The sequence below is a fragment of the Hoplias malabaricus genome, chromosome 1 (genome assembly GCF_029633855.1).
Source record: "Hoplias malabaricus isolate fHopMal1 chromosome 1, fHopMal1.hap1, whole genome shotgun sequence".
Lineage (NCBI taxonomy): Eukaryota > Metazoa > Chordata > Actinopteri > Characiformes > Erythrinidae > Hoplias > Hoplias malabaricus.
The window spans coordinates 65,989,035-66,008,978 of NC_089800.1; the positions used below are offsets into that span (position 1 = coordinate 65,989,035).

Here is a 19,944-nt window from a genome sequence, read left to right on the forward strand (position 1 = left end):
TTCAATGATGCCGAATGGTGCTCCAGTCCAGAAAAGTAAAACATTCGCAGTGAACTTTCGTTCCAGGGATCAGTGCTTTTTTTATGGAGAATAACTGTGTCTAATCTATCTCCACAACAGATGCACCTGTAAGTAGCTACTAATCATAAGGGGTTCATACAAACATTTAGTTATGCACAAAAACACTACCGACACAATGTTTTATTTTCTAATATACATTATCATTCCTAAAATCTGAACTCACTGGTGTTTCATCCATTATCATACATTTTCTGATACTAGGCACTCATATGTTGCAGTTGCATATAAACATCACCTTAAGCAGATATCTAATCTGCTTAATAAGACCACTATCTGGGGTGATTATCAAATTGGTGTGCCACTAGAAGACTCTCAAACACTTTGCTGTAATACACATCCCCTTTGGCTTGTTTCTAATGCTTTCTGAAAGCGATAGCACCCTCTTCTTTCATTTGCCCTTTTTTTCTGTGTCACAGAGAATGGGACGTTCTTAAAAGGAGCTACAGCAGAGGTTTCCCTCCATCATCTCTCTCAGTCCATCTTCTATTATCATTCGGTTACGTCTTGCCTCTTTCACTGTTTTCTCGTTCTTTTTCTTTCCTGCTATCTCCCTTTCCCTCTTGCCGTTAGCCTTTAGTGCAGCAGGGCTGACTCACTGAAGCTCTAATGATGAAGCTACTGACGACAGCAAGGTGAATACCAAAGCAGCTGCGTTTACCTTGACACCATTGGAAAGGGGAAAAGGAGAAGGGAGCGCGAGGAAAACGTGCCAAACTGAAATGGCGTCAACATGGATACTAAAAACACACGCTTCACAACACACTGGAGCGGGCCTGCAACCTGCAGCCGATAATAAGGACTAATTACTACACTCATCTCTTCATCTGTGTATATTTAATTAGGAAGGCGAAGAAGCGTTAAAGCTCACATTACACACAAACACACACACACACACAGTTCCTCACAAACACATTAAGAACAACATAAGCGTATAAAAATTTTTACTATTCCTTCTAAAAATAGTGATTCCTTTATATTGACTATGTAATTGATTATAGATACAGTGCTGTGCAAAAGTCAGCGCGTCCACATTTATGGATTTAATTAATCTGAATGTCTATTAAAAAGGAGTTAATGATTTTCTCACAAAGCAGGAAATACGTATTTAACATAAAATTACAATAAAACCTCAAAAAAGTTGGGACAATAGATATGTGCAATTTACTTAAATCACACATGTAAATGAAAATGAGCAATATTTCTAATATTAAATTTGGGAAATTACCCAGACCCAGAGAAGGCAGCATCATTTCTGGAACCAGTTTATTTATGGTTTCTTCTTTGTATTTGTGAATATTAAATTACATATGTGGATGAAAAGATGAACCACGTTGAACCCATGCAGTGATTTCCACTTTAGAATTGTGGCTGTTATTAATGCAGTGCCACCTGAGGACTCTCTAAATCTTTTAATTACTAGATTATGATATCCCCAAGTTTATCATTTTAGGTTATGAAGCATTACTCTTGAATTGTTGCACTATACACAGAGTTCTGGTGGTGAACCCCTCTCCGTCTTTACTTGTGAAAGACTTATCTTCTTCACAGGGTGCAAGGCAGGAACATACCCTGGAGGGCGACACACACTCACACCTACGGACACTTGAGTCACCAATCCACCTACGAACGTGTGGTTTTTGGACCGTGGGAGGAAACCTACACGGACACGAAGAGAACACACCAGACCTTGAACCCTCAACCTGGAGCTGTGTGACTGTGACACTACCTGCTGCGCCACCACGCTGCCCTTCTTTGTCACGCTCTCTTTAAACAGAGTCATAACATTGACCTGCTACAAAATATTACACAATTTAAGAAGATTGCCCTTGTTGCCCTGTTCCAAATTGTTGTTTATATTAAATAAACAAATGAAGGAAAAAACAAAAACAAACAAACAAAACGAATAAGATTTAATTTTAATATTTGGAACATTGTCTTTGTATTGTTTTTCATTAAATATATGTTTTATGATTTGCACATTGCTGCATTTTGCATTTATATTTTGCACAGCTACACAACCATTTTGGAAGTGCTATATTGTATTTTTGATATTAAAAAAAAATAATAAAAATTTACAAGCCCTCCCAAGTCTGTTTTTCTTCCAGTTTATTTGGCGACTTGCTTTCACTTTTTCAAATATATTGGGAGAGATATTTTCCAAACCTCCTCATCACCATGCAAATAACCTAATTACAAATTTAGACTTTATAAAACATCGCTCCATTCCACAAATATCAGATTAAAACCAGCAGATACTGAAGGCTTTAATATCTGTATATAAAAGACTAAGTGCCATTTCTTGCACCGAATTGTTCCCCAAGGAACTGAGGTCAGAGATTTATACCTCTATACAACACACACAGTACAATGTGCATGAATATGCATGCTCACAAACACACATTTAAACGTTACTGCAAGCCAGAGAGCGTCAAACAAAATGGATGCAGGTCTGTTTAAGCAATAAAACTAGTGTGGACTAAACGCAGTGGTGGCTGAACAGTCTATTAATCATTGAATTGCTGACAAAATTGCATTGAGTCACGGCACGTAACGCATGAAATACAGAACATGGAGGCTGTATCAATTCTGGAAAACATGAGCTCCCATGGCCCTTTGGGAGGAGAGACAAACACACACACACAGTAAATCCTGACGGGTGTGAAGGGACTCATGCACCCCATGCCCTTTTTCCTGAGGCAGGACAACACATGCCACTCGCTTACAAAAAGCATAGGTATAAAACACGATCCCTCACAGCGAGGCTTTCATCATGATCCCTTTAAAGATTACTACAACACAGTCAGCTTGGACACACACGTACACACACCCCACCCCAACATAAGGGCTTCTGGCAATAACACTGATCTGCCCCCACAGCTAAAATAATAATCATTAGACTCTCCTGTAGCATTGAACTGTACAGAATCAGCCAAAATAAAGATTCCAAGAAAAGCAAACAATTTATCAAAATGGTGCTATTAAATATTCACATTTAACCGCAGTTAAAGAGCTTTATATTTTAGCACGCTCTGTATTGCGCTTTAAAAGTACAGATACACAGAGAGAAACTGAAGCAGACAGAGAGAAACATGCCTAAAAAAATTCCACATACACTGCAATTAAATTACCTATTTATAATAAGCAACAAACAGCTAGAATTGTGATAATAAATAATAATAATACAATCATTTTAAACACGTTTTTCTGAACTGATTTGCGGGGTACTGTCCACTGGAACCAGGCAACAGAGCCTATAAAAGGAGACACGTTATGGAAAAAAAAAAATCAATTTTTGAGACAATTGACACATTAATTTGAGGATCTAGAGCTCCTACCACCTCACAAACCGTGAAATAAAACAACCCACTCTGGTTTGTGGTCTTTCCAAAGTCCTACCATGAATGGGATTTGTGTTTACGTGAGAGCACAAAGACAGGGTTAAATGCAGCAAAACAAAACGATGAGTGTGGGAAAATAAGTAGACTGATGAAATGTGGTGTAAATGAGAATGGAGAAGACAGACAACAATGCAAATACATATTAAAAAAAAAAAACAGAGCTTCTGCTCCTCTGGGTTAACTGCTGTGTTCTCTGAGATTTCAAGTAAACCAAAGCTCATTCTCAGTTAAAGGAACAGGAGCTTAAACTGGTCATTACGAATAGAGCTGTTTAGACATGTGGTGAGCTGTGTTATTTTGACCAAAACCTGTTTGCTACAGAAAACTGTGTAAGTTTGTAGAAAAGGGGTATAACATGTTCACTTTCAGGTTTTTTTTTTCCCTGTGCATTGGAAAACTCAAAACTCTTGTTCTGAGAAGTCCTTGAAATTACAAAACATTAAACTATAACTAAGCACAAATAAAGCTGTTTTTGTTGGTGCTTTCCCCTCTGGATGTATGTGTAAAGGAATTAAAACTGAGCCTGGAAGTTCAGAAGAAAACACACAGGAAATCCCAAAGTTTCACAATTGATTTCAGATCTGTTGTGAATAATTATCGATAAATCTATAAGTGATCCCAGCCCTATTAACAACCACTGTAAAATGCTCAAGTATGAATGATGGAGATATATACATACATACATATATATGTATTAAAAAATAAAAAGCAGGGGCTCCACCTGCTGACTCACTACATGGTCTTCAACAAACCAGTTCTCTAAAGACAAACTCACACCCAGACAAAGTATCTGCTGAACAATCTCAGAAAATCAGGTTTTCTGAGCATTGTTCATTAAATTGTGATTCATTTTTACAAAATTACTTTCTGTACAACACAATCAAAACAACAATCTGTGCTTTGTAATTCTCTTGAACATTTACTTGACTGGCAAATTACACAAAAACGGTTTTGAATGTTTTCACTGGCCAACTTAATTTCATTTAGCAAACAAACAAATCTATAATTTGATTCCATTCTCTTAGGTAAATGTTCAAAAGAATTAACAAATGTCTTTTCTTTAAAGTCTTTGTTTCATTTTATAAAAAATCTTAACGTGTCCAGAGACAGGGATTGCACTAAAATGACACCTGGGCCTGTCAGTCGTATCTGAACGGGCTCACTTCAAGGCTTGAACACACTGGATTCTAGTGGTTCACTTCAGTGCTTTCTCTACAGCCACCTCACAAACTCCTTTTAATCAGGCTAATATTTCCACATAACAACTAATACCCTGCTGAGTATATGGGCAGCAGAAAAATAGCAGCTGTTGTGATTTGAAAATGGCTCTCTTTCAAAGTGCATTTTCAACATATAAACCACAATACAATCAGGAATACAAGAGTAAACAGACCATTATTCCTTGAATCAACATGTACATCAGCGCATTTATGAAAATGAAAGCCACATCAGCAAGTTGCAGATCAAATAAACACCAACATTAAAAGTGGACTGGACAGAACGCTAGCTGTGCGCACAAACACACAATTGCTATCAGAACCAAACCTTGTATTTGTTTTGTTGCTTTTCATATATATATATATATATAATTTGTTTTTTGTTTTAATAAACATTTCTGCTAACACAATGCAACTGGACAGCTCAATATGCTGGAGAAGAGCGTCAGCTGTCCAGATCCGTTACGCCCGACAACATACATCCGTGGTGGCTTGCACTGTGCTTATGTGTTCGGAGCCAGAGGGCAAGGTCAACTGTGCTCTTTTACACTCCTGGCCTTGGATGGCTGAAACATCTCTGCAGATTGAAGCAGTGAGCTCTCAATGACAGGGTCAAGGCTTAGACCATTGCACTCCTAGGGAACCCTATTTTCATATTTTAACATCATTTAAAATAAAAATGTAAAAATACAGCTTTAGATATAGAACTGTCCAAAAGAAATAAAACCTTGTTTCATTATTTTTTCTATAAATTCTACATTTACATTAAGGGAACATTTAAGATTTATTGTTCCCCTATAAAGCTGCTATTATTTTCAAAACAGACACAAGGTTTATTTCTGTCCGTGACAATACACAGAATAAGTGAAGGAGAGAGTGCTGTACCAGAGTCATTGCGGAGATATGAGGACATGGCCGGGATGAGGCAGGACTGACTGAGGAGCTCCTGGAGAACTGAGGGCAGAGCAGTACTGTTATGGCCCCTGCTCTCGCCAGATGGGGCCTCTGCATTACCCATACATCCAGCAGGGTTAATGTAGCTTGCCAGAACCTACAGACAGACACAGGCAAAATAAGAAACATCCAAACTAGTGCCCTCTTTCATAAAAACGTTTTTTTAAATGTTTGTATTTCATTTTTAAGTTGAAATTATTTTAAGAAACCAAAAATGCAAAATCTATTAAAACAAAAAAAGTCTATAATTTATTACACGTTTCAAAAAGATGTAATAAACAGAACATTTCCCAATTTAATCATCAATCCCATTTTTAAAACTTGATATGAAATGACAGTGAAATGATCGTTTATTTCCTGTTACACATGCTGCAAGACTCATTTTTGGTCCTCAAACCATTGTCTAAGACGTATGCTTACAACAAACATGAGTGACTGTGAGAGTGAGAGAGTGATTGACCTGTAGCAGGCAGGTAACATGCTCCTCCTCCAAGCGCTGTTTGGTGAGGGCTTGTTCAACGTCCCACCCTGAGGCTGTGGAGCCTGTGCCGAAGCCTGTTCCTTTCGCCCAGTAAAGCTGCTGCTCTTCTGTTGTGCCACCACCGTGTCCACTTGACACCTGTGGCTAACACACAATAACAAGGTTAAACAACAGAACACACGGCTTTCCTTCATGGCTGTTAAGACACTTGCTTTAGACAACACACGCATATGTACACATTTTATAAAAGATACATCATAACGAGAGCATTACTAACTCCTCTGCTATGCTCTGTGTCAGTCTTAGACGCTGTACTCCAACACAATTTCCCCCGGTGTAGTCTCCGAGTCCAGCATAGTTTTGATGATTTCCCTACTCAAACACACCTGATTAAACACTGCAGTTAATTATCATGTTTATCTGGTGTGTTTGAGCAGAGGGGGGGTGGGGGGGTGGGGGGAGGGAAGAGGGAAAAAAAAAAACAAAACAAAACAAAAAAAAAAACTATGGCACCAGGACCAGTGGAACACCCTTGCTTTGTATCTTACATGCGATTCCAAGCACACCACACCATCAGAAACAGACAGTTAATGCGAACATAAGCATATTGAACATCACATTATGTTCACACTAAAAGTAAGTAGTTGTTGTAATATTAATCTTTAATTTAAGATAAAAAAATGGATTTGATAGGAACAGGCAACGCAACACAAGGGTATGTGAACTGCACCAAGGGGGCACTAGCATTAGGGCTGAAATTGTATACAGCACTTTTAAGTTCAAAACCATCATAGATTTAAGTCATAGCTTAACAGCGAAAGCTAAGAAGCCGACTGCCTGCCCATCATGGTCTGATTTATAACAGGGCTGGCCTGACCTCTTTATGTCACCACTGAGTGAATCACTGGAACTTAATCATTTTCAGAGCCACTGCTGGAAGAAGAGAAAAAAAAAATTCTTCCTCCTTAATGATTTTCATTCATTCCAGAGGAGCACCACTATAGTCTTCAATGAGATGGTACGAGCTGAAGCTCAGCTTTCTCTGGAAGGTGTAGCGGTTTAAAATGCAAAAGATCTTTTTTTTTTTTTTTATTTATATATTTTTATTAAAACACTGTGCTGTTTAAAAAAAAAAAATAAAAAAAACCAAAAACAAAAACAAAGTTAACAGAGACGAGCACGATGGCAGAAAATGAAAAAAGCAAACGATTCTGGTGATGTGTGTGACATTCTGAGACCTGAACTCACGCCTGTTTGAACATATGATAGGAAATGCATGTCTTAACTATCGTTTGTAACACACAGACACACCAATCTCCACTGAAGCGTTTGACGCTCATCTGTCTTGACGTGCCGAGCTCCTGCTACTTACGGCCTGCTTTTAAGGCTGATGGCAAGCCAGGCCGAGAACACTTGCACAAAGCCTCTGCAGCATCAAGGAGTAAGGTCAAGCAGCTGCACTTCTGCCAAACACAGTCAACTGCTGATGGCTTTGCTGAGCTAGGCGAAAGCACAGCAGGCTCAGGGAATTTCCTTTTTTATTTACTTTATATTTACATGGTTAACTGAGAAATATAAAAATCATAGGTGCCTGGCACATCTTTAGCAGACTTCCAGAACCGAGTGAGGTAGTGATTTTATCACTATTAAGAGATGTTGTTAAGCCTGGGGGAGGAAAGAAGAGAGGGGGGAGAGAGAAAAAAAAAACACTAGTGTTTGCTAGGTGCTTGATAAAATTGTTTTAATTAAAAATTCATTATTAAAATAATTAGACTTAGAGGGTGAGAATTTTTGTTTCTCTTTGAGAATTCCCAAAGGTTGTTTTACACAATGACACAACAAACAGTGGGTATTATGTGACAGAAGTGTGACAGATGTAAACAAAAAAAAAAAAAAAGAAATCAACCAATCGGATGTGGCGGAGGGATTCACTACACTACACACCATACAACACTAAACTAAATTAAACTTTTTTCTTTAGCAAGAATTCTTCTTTATTAACTTAACATTCAAATAATTTGTGTTGTGTGTAAATTTCATAAAAACTTTGCTCATTAGCCAAACTCTTCAGAAGCAAAACCATTCGAATCAAACTTTCAAGCTCCTATGTATGAGGTAATTGTTTTAGTTCATTTGTTACAAAATACTATCGCTCCAAGTTTATTGCAGAGGGGAAAAGATGTCAGCGTCGATACATGCAATCTACAGGGGAGCGGAATCTTATTGGTTCCACATGTGCGGATGGAAAATCCTTTGCTCTGCTTGAGGGCTTCCGAGTCACGCTCGGATGGTTGTATGATGTGGGAGGAGGAGATAAATTACCATTTGAAACAAGTTCTCGCCTCCTGTAATACGCAGCTCCCTCCAACGTTACTCATGCATCTGACAGCAGGACTACGGACACTTAATCCTTACAAGTCTAATTATGCGTATTGTTTTTCTATACAGCGCTGTGCAAAAGCCAGAGACCACCCTCCATTTATATGGCTCGCAGTCAAAATAACCATTAAGTACTAGTTCAAGTTTGAGCACATCTTTCATTAACAGAATTACACAAAAGCCTCAATATTTAAAGAGAACAAAATGTGTCCCCATGTGATCTTTCAGTTTTGAGTTGCATACCCCGCAATGTACAAAACAAATACAGAGAGGGAGAGGAACAGAAAGAGGGAGTGGGTGTGTAAGGGTGAGTTTGACCCTGGTTCACTTGGGCAGAGCGATGGCTGCAGTAATATCCCACTGCTGGCCCAAGGACGGATATTATTGCAAAGACAGGCCTCTGACCAGTGCTCAAACCGGCCCTGAGACGCGTACTCATCGCGCTGTAAATCCACAACCAGCGACACGCCCCAACACCCACACTGCAGGGTCAGAGCTCCAGTCCATCAGGATATTCAGACGATCTTCAGAAGGTCTTCGCTACAACAAAAATGTTACTTCAGCCGTGACTTGTCTGACTGGAGAGAGAAGACTGATCTGACCTCAGACATGGTTGGCTTGTTGAAAAATACCACAAGAGTCAAACACCTCGTCTCTCTGCTTAAGCCCTGTTCAGAACGAGCGTTTTCAGCACTTGGTCCTTTAAATAAGAACTAGCCTCTGTTTACTCCAAACCTTAGAAAGCCCAGCAGTGAGGTGTTTTTGCAGTTTGCTACTGTTTGCAAAATGTAACGTTCTTTTAACCATTTTATAGATAAATGGAAGTCTGGATAATAGAAAAAAAACCTCCCCGTGGATACCAAACCTGTCTTTGTTAAATGATTACAGTATGATTAAAGGGTCAAATTGCTTTTGTCTCTGACTTTCTCCAGATTTGGATTTTCCTTGTTATACAGAGAATTACCAGGAGAAATAATGGTTAATAACAGCATTTTTGAAGGAGCACTGGAACTGTTTTTCCAAAAAAAAAAAAAAAAAAAAAAAAAAAAAAAAAAAACAATAAGGTCTTCTTGTGAGGCCTACAACTGCTGCATATTGATTTTTTTGGGGTTTGTTTTGTCCAGCATTCGCTGACTGATGATAGCAATTTTTTCTATTATGAGCTTGGCACTGACGCCTTCATTTTGTTTATTATGCGAGGCTGCTCAGATCAGCACGGCTACAAACGGATCGCAAAGCAAGGAACTTCGAGTGTCTGGTATGTCAGTAGGTTCAAATGCTTTCATAACCAGACACTGGGGGACAGGAGCTACACACTACCCTCATTCCCTCATATACACACACAAACAGTGAGAAGTGCCTCTCGGTTGAGCAGGGCAGTCTAGCAGCTGTGGCCCTTAATAAAATTGAAGCAGCTCAAATGGAGATAAAAACGGGTCCATTAAGCGCAATGCAGGACTGTCCTATCACACTAACACCAACAATTCCCACCATACGGAATAGAGGCATGATGTAGAAAGTGTCTGTTAACCTTTCAGCCGTCCATGTAAAGCTTGATTTAACATAGTTGGAAATGACTTTCCTTTGAATACAAGATTGGCTTCCTCTGGTTTAGGATTTTTTGGCCTCTATATGTATAGGTCAGTTGCCAATAAGCAAAGGAGAACACATCTGTGAACTTTTTTAAGGCAATTTTCACACAATTGGAATTGGTGTCCCCTGAACTAGATTATTCTATCCTATAGGAGGGAAGCTTATTCATAACCTTGCAATCTAATAACTTACAACACTAATCACTTTGAAGTTTTTCAAAATCACCTCTTAGGCTACAGCACACCAGTTGACTGTAGGGTTGGGAGGTATGACTATAATACCAAATACCATGGTATTTAAAAAGTGAATGGTATCTCAAAATGAGGGCGGTATTTATGTTGTGTGTGTGGTGTGTCAAATTTCTGCTGTGTCTTTAAAAGTTGGCTAAAATGTTTGTATACATTAAAGACAGCCACAGAGAGGGGGCACTGTTTGAGCTCAATGACTGCTGATGTCATGATCTGAAAACAGGTGGCGAAAAACACAAGCCCAGTAGCCCAAAATTCTCAGAAAATCCTAATCCTTTACCTTCTAATTTTGTGTTTTGAGCCTCTGTTTGCTGTGGGGCACTAAACCACAAGCGCCCGTTAGCGCCAGCTGTGCTTCTAAACCGTGTAGTACCGTCTTGTTTTGCTTATTTTCAAACTTTTATCGTCAACACGTGTCGGTGTGCTCTGTTGTGCTGTGTTTAGCTAAACTCACAGATATAAGGCTGAGCACAGCCTGACAGAGCACCCCCTCCCCACAGTAATACCATATACCACGATTATATTTTGAGACGATATGAAAATGTGGATACCGCCCATCCCTAGTTGACTGTAGAGATGATGTTCTAGATGAAATGCAAACCACAAAAATCCATAATTGGTGCAATGTGGCTTGGTATTCACAATGAGAAATTAGTCTGGAGAAGTTTAAGCAGTGATTGTACCTCATTCTGGCTGGAACTGTTGCTGGGCACTCGGGGGGCATGGTGGCTCAATGCTGACAGACAGGCAAGGATTAGGTGAATGGCTCCGATTTCCAGTGCCATGCGGCGCAGCAGCAGACCATCGTCTGTAGTCAGTGGTGTTGCACTGAAGAGTGCACGCAGCACATGGAATGGCAGCGTGGGCAGGACGTTCGCTGAAGGAGACTGCAGGATATGACCTGAAAGACAGAAAGGGAGACAGAAGTGTGGGAGTGTGAAAAGGGACTTCTCCTGGCCTGGTTTTAACAGCTTTTACCCAAATTTGAGGACTGCAAATCATTATTTAAATAAGAATTAAAACAATTCTACCTAAAAATGATTCAGAATGGTCACAACAACCAAGATGTATGGCATCTAATGCTTGCACTTGAACAAAGAGAAAAACTTAGCTTCCTACCAATAAACTGGATATTTACAGTCCAGAAATAAGCATTGTATAAACTCAAAACAGACTTGTTGTTTCTGAAACTATATAAAATACTGTAATTTTAAGGAACACTAATATTTTTACCTTAAAATCATATCTTCAAAGTCATTGTGATGCTACTCTGGATACAGCACTCCAGAAACTGCACTACGTAACTTGTAGAGGAGGGAAGGAAAATACACCCTCTTTCCCCCCTCTCCCCACTGGTTTCAGCACAGTACTGTAAATATGAATTACACTAGGGGAAGTCTCAGGAGCAATAAACACAAATCTTAGTGTTCCTTTAACAGAATGGGCTAAATTACAGTAACATCTGCTTTTTGATGCCTGAATTTATAGCTCTTTGCATTTTTATATTTGACAGTTTTGCTGCAACTACCAAATGTTCCTAATTAATATTACCTAGAAAAATGGTACTCAGATCTAAAAGGCAGATCTGTACACAAATGTATTATTTTAAATGTTATTATAATGGGTCAAAAACAAAAAATTAGAAGGGGAAACCCCACTCCCTATCTGTATAAATTCATGCATCTCCATTAATTTCTTGTGATCCAATCACATCCTGTAAAACTTTTGCCATGACCTCATTATCAGTCAGAAGGCTCACTTTTACAAATCAAAGATTTGCATTCAAAACATCTCTAGTCAGTGTATGGGGTTAAAATCAAGGTTTAATTATTGAATTTAGTGAACTTTATCAAATAATTGACCCTAAGCAACATACACAATACAGCCTGCAAAAGCAAAAGCTTACTCACCTAGATGTGCAATGAAAAGCTATACAGAACACGGCACTACTCATCAATCATTGTTATCCATTCCTGACCAGTCAATTACAGAGCAAACCAATCAACAAACATGTCAATCAATCATCCACGCCATCAGCTACCAGAAGTGACAGCAACACACAATGGGAAGGCCTTGGCTCATCTACGCACAATTAGGCCAATCAGTTGGGCAAGAACACATTTAACTAATCAATAGTTCAAGAGGGAAATAAGCCAGAAGCATAAGATGATGATGTGTCCTCTGCAAATACAGAAAGTAAAGAGGGAGGGGAATAATGTGCTTGATATACTTTTAATTATTTATTTCATTTCTCCCTCTACATGTGAAGTGTCCTTGGGTTTTGGAATAGCTCTATATAAGTTGAACTTATAATTATTATTTGAGAGACACAGACAGAGACAGGGGAGGGAGGGAGGGAGAAACTGAGGAGGGAAGTAGAGAGAAACAGAGCGAGGGAAGGAAGAGAGAGCCGCACAGTGAACAAACATGCCATCAGTAATTAGGCTGGTGGTGACTACTACACACCAGAGGTGAAACTGTGGGTAGACTGTATCTTCAATGTAAAGGCTGTGTTTAAACTCATTGTGCTACTATATCTTTCACCGTTTTCCTCCTTTTTCACCCCAATCTACCCTTCGCTATAGCAAAACTCCAGAAACCAAAGTTTCGCGAAAGTGCATCGTAATACTCCATCTCTGTTAAATGTTTGTTGTAAGGTGGCTCAGGTCAAGATGTGGTTTCTAATTTAGCAGCAGCTCTTGAGCCAGTTTGGGTCGTTTTCCAGTTCTACACATATAGACCTCTAGTCAGCACTGGTCTACTCCCACATCAGCGCATAGACAAAAGAAGGGTAACCGCTGAGAGCTGGACACACTCAAAGACAAAATGCTGAGATTAAGCCACAGGAGGATCACCATGCTGAGAAAATAATGAATGATAAAGAGCTGTCCCCATCAGATGGCTCTCCTTGGACAGACAGACACACACAGGTCTTCTTTCCATCACACAGCTCTGATCTCTATTTCAACCTTTAAACAAATCCAGACCAAAGTAAAGCACAGAGTCAGCAGGGCTCAGGTTCCCATAGGTGCTGAATTATGTTTAGTTTGGTGCAAACAGGCATTGGGGGCCACAAAGGATCAGCTGAAAACATTGTTTTCCAACAGACTTCAAGTTCCTAAAAAAACGGATGTGACAAAAATAGTAGAAGTCTCTCACTTCTCTCTCTCTCCATATAACGACTAAAGGTTGCACTCACTGAGTGTAATTTAATGGGGGACCTGTTCACATTATGCAAATGAAATCATGATAACCAGGCCCCATTAGCTTGTATTCATTGTCAGCTACATTTACATATTCTGGTGAAGTTTCTAATGGAAACACAACATCAGTGTTACACAAATCAGTATTTTGGCTGGGCTTGTGAGGGCATCGTTTCAAAAGAAAGGACTGGAATTTAAAGTGACTGTTCAGTAGGAAATGAGATGGATACAATTTTCAAACCACGCTACTCATTTACACATTGTTTAAACATGACTTTTGTTACGTGTAAGTTCACACTGCTGATTAGAATCATCAACAAAATCTCTTAAGCTTTGTCCAGCAGTGTATGCGAGTTGTTCAGGCGTGATCTACGTTATAACTGTAACGTTTAACAGAAGATTTACGTTTAATGCAATGTAATTTCAACATGCTTGAATTTCAAATACGCAGCATTATTTATATTTTGAGACGGCTTACAAGATTCAGTGACATGTAGAGGACAAATGTATATAACACACTTCACTACAACTAAGAATTGAATCAATAAGGGAGCAGAAATCTGACCATATGGTGCCTAGGGCTGAAACTGAAGTGTTTACTGCACTTACTTCCCTCGCCATCGTCAGTGACACCAAGCACCAGGCGTAGCAGACATTGTGCGTGTTTGCGTTCTTTTAGAAGAACCTCTGCGTAGCCAGGCAGTCGCAGGAAGAGACCGAAGGCGGCCAGGGAGTGGGCAGGGATTGGGGAGGTTGTCTGGACCGAGGACTTGATGGGTGGGGGCTCAGCAGCAATGCTTTCAGGTGCCTCGTAGACCAGCTCACCAGACTGCTCGATGGTCACCCACTCAAACTGGTCACTGTCTTTAGGCTTCTCCTGCGTGGTGGATGGCACCACGGGTGCACTGACCTGCATGGGACAATCCAAGTTCAGCAAATTTGAGAGAATGCATACGCATACAGAGAGAAAAAAAATGCTGAGCACAAAGGCACATTTGAACTGGAACATATAAAAACAGGGCATAGGCAGTTATCACATAATATCTGAATTTGGAAAGCTGTGAATTTAGAAGAAATCATAAGGCTGTGTTAATAAGTCAATGATCTTGTGCCATATTGTTACTTAGCAATAATAAATTGATGCATTTTATTATACAAAAGTAATAAGCTATGTAATATCATAATATATACACAATCACACCTACACTTCATGTGGCATTTAAAAGAATACAAGAAGGTTGTTTTTTTTATATATATATATATATATATATATATATATATATTTGCAGTTTCACAACAAGGTTTATGTAGTTGGATAATGTAGATGTGTTTTGTATGGAACTCACCTGTTGGATGACATCAGGGTAGAGCATAGGTAGTCTCTCTGCAATAAGAGCCAGACCTCCCATTCCTGCAAAAACCTGCAAGGGGGATTGAATAGGGCTTGTCTCCAGGAGAGACTCGTCAATGGCTGCATCCAAACACTCATCCCCTGGGGTCATAGGTTCATCCTCAGGACAACTGCTCAGAATCTCACAGTGCTCTGTGTACAGGGAGGGAGGGAGGGAGGGAGGCAGAGACAGAGAGAGAGAGAGAGATTATTGGTTATTGGACATGCAGGTTACATTGGGACAGGCTTCAAGTGTATACATCAAGGTTCAAAATTAATATATTGTGCAGTGTAGACAGCTTCATTATTTCTACAATTATATTGCACATAAGACATCTGAAAAGGAAAGGATGGCGAACGCCTTTATAACTGTACAACAGTGGCTGAGAGGAAAGCATGTCAAGAAAAAGAAGAATAAGTGTGCGAGCAAGTGAGAGCGAGACATGCATTTATACAGGAAATGCTATTAGGGATCTCCTGGCCAGACAGGGAGGCAAGACAAATGCATTCAGCAAATTCTTTCTGGTAACCATGTTTTTTAATCCCCAAACCCTCCATCTAAAACTAAAAGCACAGGTCACTGCTTCTATACAGGAGCTCTGCTGGGTTACCTGTGGTGCTATAGACACTCAGAAAAAACTGCTGTTTGCCTGAAGAAACGAAACAAACCTTTTATAAAAGACAAAGCATATGCTACATTCACAAAACCCTCCAAGCTTGTTACTATAAAGGTAGACTTTTAGCTTTCTAAACTCTTACTAACTTATAATAAATAAATAAACAAACAAACCAAAACAAGATCTTCTAAAAGCTTCTTTTTAGCATTACAGAGACCCATAAGCAGAAAGGAAAAAGAATTATCAGTTTAATTTTCAACTCTTCTTTTGACTGAACACATCCCATACACAAACATATGTTCTTGATGCTATATCTACAGCACTGTGGAAAGAAGCAAATCATAAGAACTTTCTAGAGAGCTGAAGCAAAAACCTTAGCAAGGGCATGATACAAGAAAAGACTGATAAACTTTCACTGTGGTTCAACACACCAGAGAGACGTGGAGCTTCAACGGGAAGCCTGTAGCCAACCTGGAAAAATGGACAGTTCACACCAGTGCACGAGAGAATTACCCTGGATCTGGCAAGACTCCTCTCATGTCTTTAACAGAGGGGAGTGGGATAAAATGGAAGAACCTGCAGAGAGGAACTGGATTCTCAGGGGTATCCCGACAGGCTGAAAGGCAGCCGGGGCTGTCAATAAGCCAAGGGGAGGGTTTCGGTTGGGTTTTACATTTTTCTCTGTGTGTGTGTGTGTGTGTGGTTTTAGCAGCAGTAGGGGGCTGATTGGAGAAGCCCACATAAGTGGACCGCATCAATAACTGCACAGCACACACAGGGGTTTGTTTATGTGCATCAAGCTTAAATAAGAAATTGGGGAAGCGAGGGAGGGAAGTAAAGATTGAAAGTAGTGGGTACATCCACACTGTTCTTTGAGGGTTAGTGAGAGAGAAAATGTGTGAGTAAAAGGTAAACATGACTAAAACAGAAGACCTGAAGAAAAATTGGAGAGTAGGAAATTGAGTTAACCATGAACGTCTGAGTATGAGCGGGAGTAGAGGACACCCTTTCTGTAGGACAGAGAACTGTGCTGGTCTTGCATATTCAGCTCAGTTTGTGTTTGTTCATCTCTTATAAAGACAGGGCAAATGAAGGGTGGAGCAAATTCAATCAAAGCAGCCTATATTTGGATCCTGTGATCTGGGGTTAGAGGGGTTGGGTGGCCTTAGCAAAGCTGGTATATAGTGGACAATTGTACACATTCCAGCATTTGGGCAAAAAATTGAACCAGAAAACAACTATGACAAACCCAAACAATGTGATTTGACTCTTGATAGGAAATGTAAAAAGTGGTTATTTGTTGGCATTTATTACTGTAGTCTCAGGTGTAGTCCACACGTACAGGGGTACATCTTTAAAAAAAAAAAAAACACCCTGCCCAAACTGGAACTGTTTTTAAAAAACCCATCCACAATAAAATGTATAAACATGCAGCTAAGCACTGTGCAGGGCATGCCAAACCAGCAGGTGGTGATATACCATTATTCCTAAATCCATGCTTGCCTATCAGAAGCCAAATAAAACAGCTATTTTGGATGCACCCACCATTCACATAATCACCTCATGTAAACAAAGGAGAGAACAGTGTATATGTTGATCTCAAACAAAGCAGATAACCTTACATACTCTTGAGGCTACAAGCCCAAAATTTAATTTGACAACTAATACCTGACACCACTAAAAATGGAGTTTCTACACATCGTCGCCCTGGAGGGCATTTTCCAAAAGGTCTGTTTTCAGTGAGATAAAAAATTGTTTGCGTGTGGACGAATAGCCGAAGCAACTACAGGGCATAATGCATTTCTCTTCACGCATTCTCAATTTCAATTAAATTACCTAGAAACAATGGCCATGATCATGTCTAATGCTAACCGCCCACATTTGTTGAAAACCAACCCAACTAAAACAAATTGCAGACAACCCCTCTTACAATAGTTCATTTCAGAATTCTAAGACCCCATACCGGAACGCAGGTTGTTGTTTTTTTTTTTGGGTGGGGGTGTGTTGGGGTAACATTCCTTGTACTCAGATGCATCTTGAGCATTCTGACATGTCTTAAACTCAGCAGTCTGTGTCAATTAATGTTTTGGTATTGTAAGACATCTGATTATGTTAGTCTTATAATACTTTGGATTTTTGTCTGATTTGGAGCAAATATGCAGAATGTGTGACAATAAAATCTATCATATATCACATATATCATTTCAATTGCGTGGACCGAGTAGCTCATCAACATAGTCAGCTAGTTTAACGTGCGAACCAAGGTAATCTCATCTCGTTAGTCATTTAACCCACCATGAGCAATAGTGAGCATGAGCATTGTTCAAACAGTGCAACAACCAACACTGACCTCCAACACAGGTTGGATTTCATTAAATTGTCCCTCCAGGTGTACCGTTATTGCTACCTGGAACCAGAAACTTTATTTCAGAAGTTTAAAAGGGTTATAACAGATGTCCCCATGATAAGCTCATCCATTATGAAGAAGGCTATTTAGTTTGCTAAATTTCTAGATGAGTTGAGCATTAATGTACCCCTGTAGCATGCCTCCAATTGTACCCAAATCCCAGGATGGCTGGATAAAGCTGATACAAGCAAGGGGTAGAGGGGGGGAAGGGGAGGGAAGGAAAAAAAAAAAAAAAACCTTTATGAGCTCTATGTAGATGTTGTTCTGTTTTTTGGGTTAGTGGCAGGTTTATATACAGCCTCTCTTTATTTTACACTTAGGCCTTTGAGGCTGTAACACTTATGAGCAAATACAAACATCCCGGCAGTGCAGCAGCAGCTTTAAGGAATCTGCTTTTCTCCATCGTTAGCCAGGTTGGAGGTGATTTAAGAGAAAAATGCCTGAAATGGCTCCATTATCCTGGGCTTTGGAAGGAGTGCAGTGATTACGGCAGTACAGTCCCGTTCCGTTCCTGCTGTTCTGGCCACGTTCAGTTGGGCTCCGAGAATGAATCAGACACTTGCACACACACACAGGCAAACAGCTACCCCTCATTTCCTCTTCAAATGGAGGCAAAGTCGATTCTCTATTATGACAGAGCCTCCATCTATTGCGCATAAATCACAGAAACAGGCAGGATAAAGAGGTGTGCTTTTGAGGGGAAAAAGAGATGGCAATTTTTTTGTGACAAAACTGATATAAACACAGCAATGATGTGTGTTTGAGTGTTGTTTAGGTGGCTTATGGTGCAACCTCAACCCACGGAACTCTGGACTTGGAGTCGGTCCATACCTTTTTCTGTACGTAGTCTTTTGAAGGAGTCCGTCTTGGAGAGACCCGAGTCAGAAATGACCTTTGATCCCAATTTTACAGTGAGGTCAATGGAACGGTAGCCTTGAGGAAGTTTGCGCTCATACAGCAAGGTCAGCAGCTGGGCCAAGGTCATCTCTGCAGGCAGTGGTTGACCTGGAGGACACAGAAGGATGGATCAAAAAGTCAAATTTCCAGTCTTTAAAGAGACAATTGTAGCTGTTCGCTCCAACTTGATTCCTATGTGAATTCTGTCAGCCAAAGCATCATCTGTGCAACAGCATTTTTAAAATAATACTCATTAGAAAATTACCAGAGGCACTGGAGCCTCAAGCAGGTTTAGAGGTCACATGCATCACTCATGAGAGTTTAGGCACTAACTTATGGAAATAAATTGTCATTCCGTGGGCAGAGTAGTGAAGTTTGGCCACTGTGGGCCTCACCTAACAAAGGCAGAACAGATGCTGGAGTTACCAACGGTCAGTCCAAAGTCAACTTGATCAGTATGTTAGAGAGAGGACGTGAAACAGAAGGGCCAAGGATTAAGAGAGTGGCAAAACATGTTTGTACTGGGATTTGCGATAGAAAAGAAGGATAAACATAAACTATCAGTGTACCAAGCGTGAGCTTATACCAACACACTAAAAATCAAACTGATGGCTTTTTCCACTTACTCCAGATGTAGGAGACCAGGCAAGACATGTTTGGCATTCAAATTGTGCTGCTTTGGTTTAGCATTGGAACTACAAGTCTAGATTATCCAACAGTAGAACTACATCAATTGTCATTAACAACTTTTACATAGAGACATGTTAAAAACATCCAGCTGTTTGCTGAAACTGCACAAACTTGTCAAAGCAGGCTAGAGCACAGAACGATTTACTATTCATAACACAACAGAACAGCTGAACATTGTGTGCATAGGTTACTGCAATTTTGAACAAAGTTTGTCTAAAATGGCTGACTGACTATTCAGCTACATTGAGAGGTTCATTCAGCTCCTGTAACCCCATCATTCTTTTCAGCGTCAGGTGGGATCCCAAGCCTACCTGGAATCACTGGGAGCAATGCAGGAACACATCCTAAACGGGTGCATCACAGGGCATCACACACTCAGACATTCCCTT

At 39.9% G+C, this 19,944-nt stretch overlaps 1 protein-coding gene across 6 annotated transcripts in view; it reads right to left on the bottom strand.

Moving 5' to 3' along the window:
- Nucleotides 1–19,944, bottom strand: part of birc6 (baculoviral IAP repeat containing 6) — a 125,700-nt gene that overhangs the window by 45,294 nt on the left and 60,462 nt on the right. For 5 of the 6 annotated variants that reach the window (XM_066671079.1, XM_066671048.1, XM_066671053.1 and 2 more), the window contains exons 61-66: nt 18,800–18,973; nt 14,901–15,097; nt 14,164–14,464; nt 11,035–11,252; nt 6,111–6,275; nt 5,582–5,747 (exon numbers count right to left, since the gene is read on the bottom strand). In XM_066671079.1, coding sequence (XP_066527176.1) covers nt 5,582–5,747; nt 6,111–6,275; nt 11,035–11,252; nt 14,164–14,464; nt 14,901–15,097; nt 18,800–18,973 — 1,221 coding nt within the window. The remainder of the gene's footprint in view (nt 1–5,581; nt 5,748–6,110; nt 6,276–11,034; nt 11,253–14,163; nt 14,465–14,900; nt 15,098–18,799; nt 18,974–19,944) is intronic. The other variant, XM_066671062.1, reaches the window with a different exon arrangement.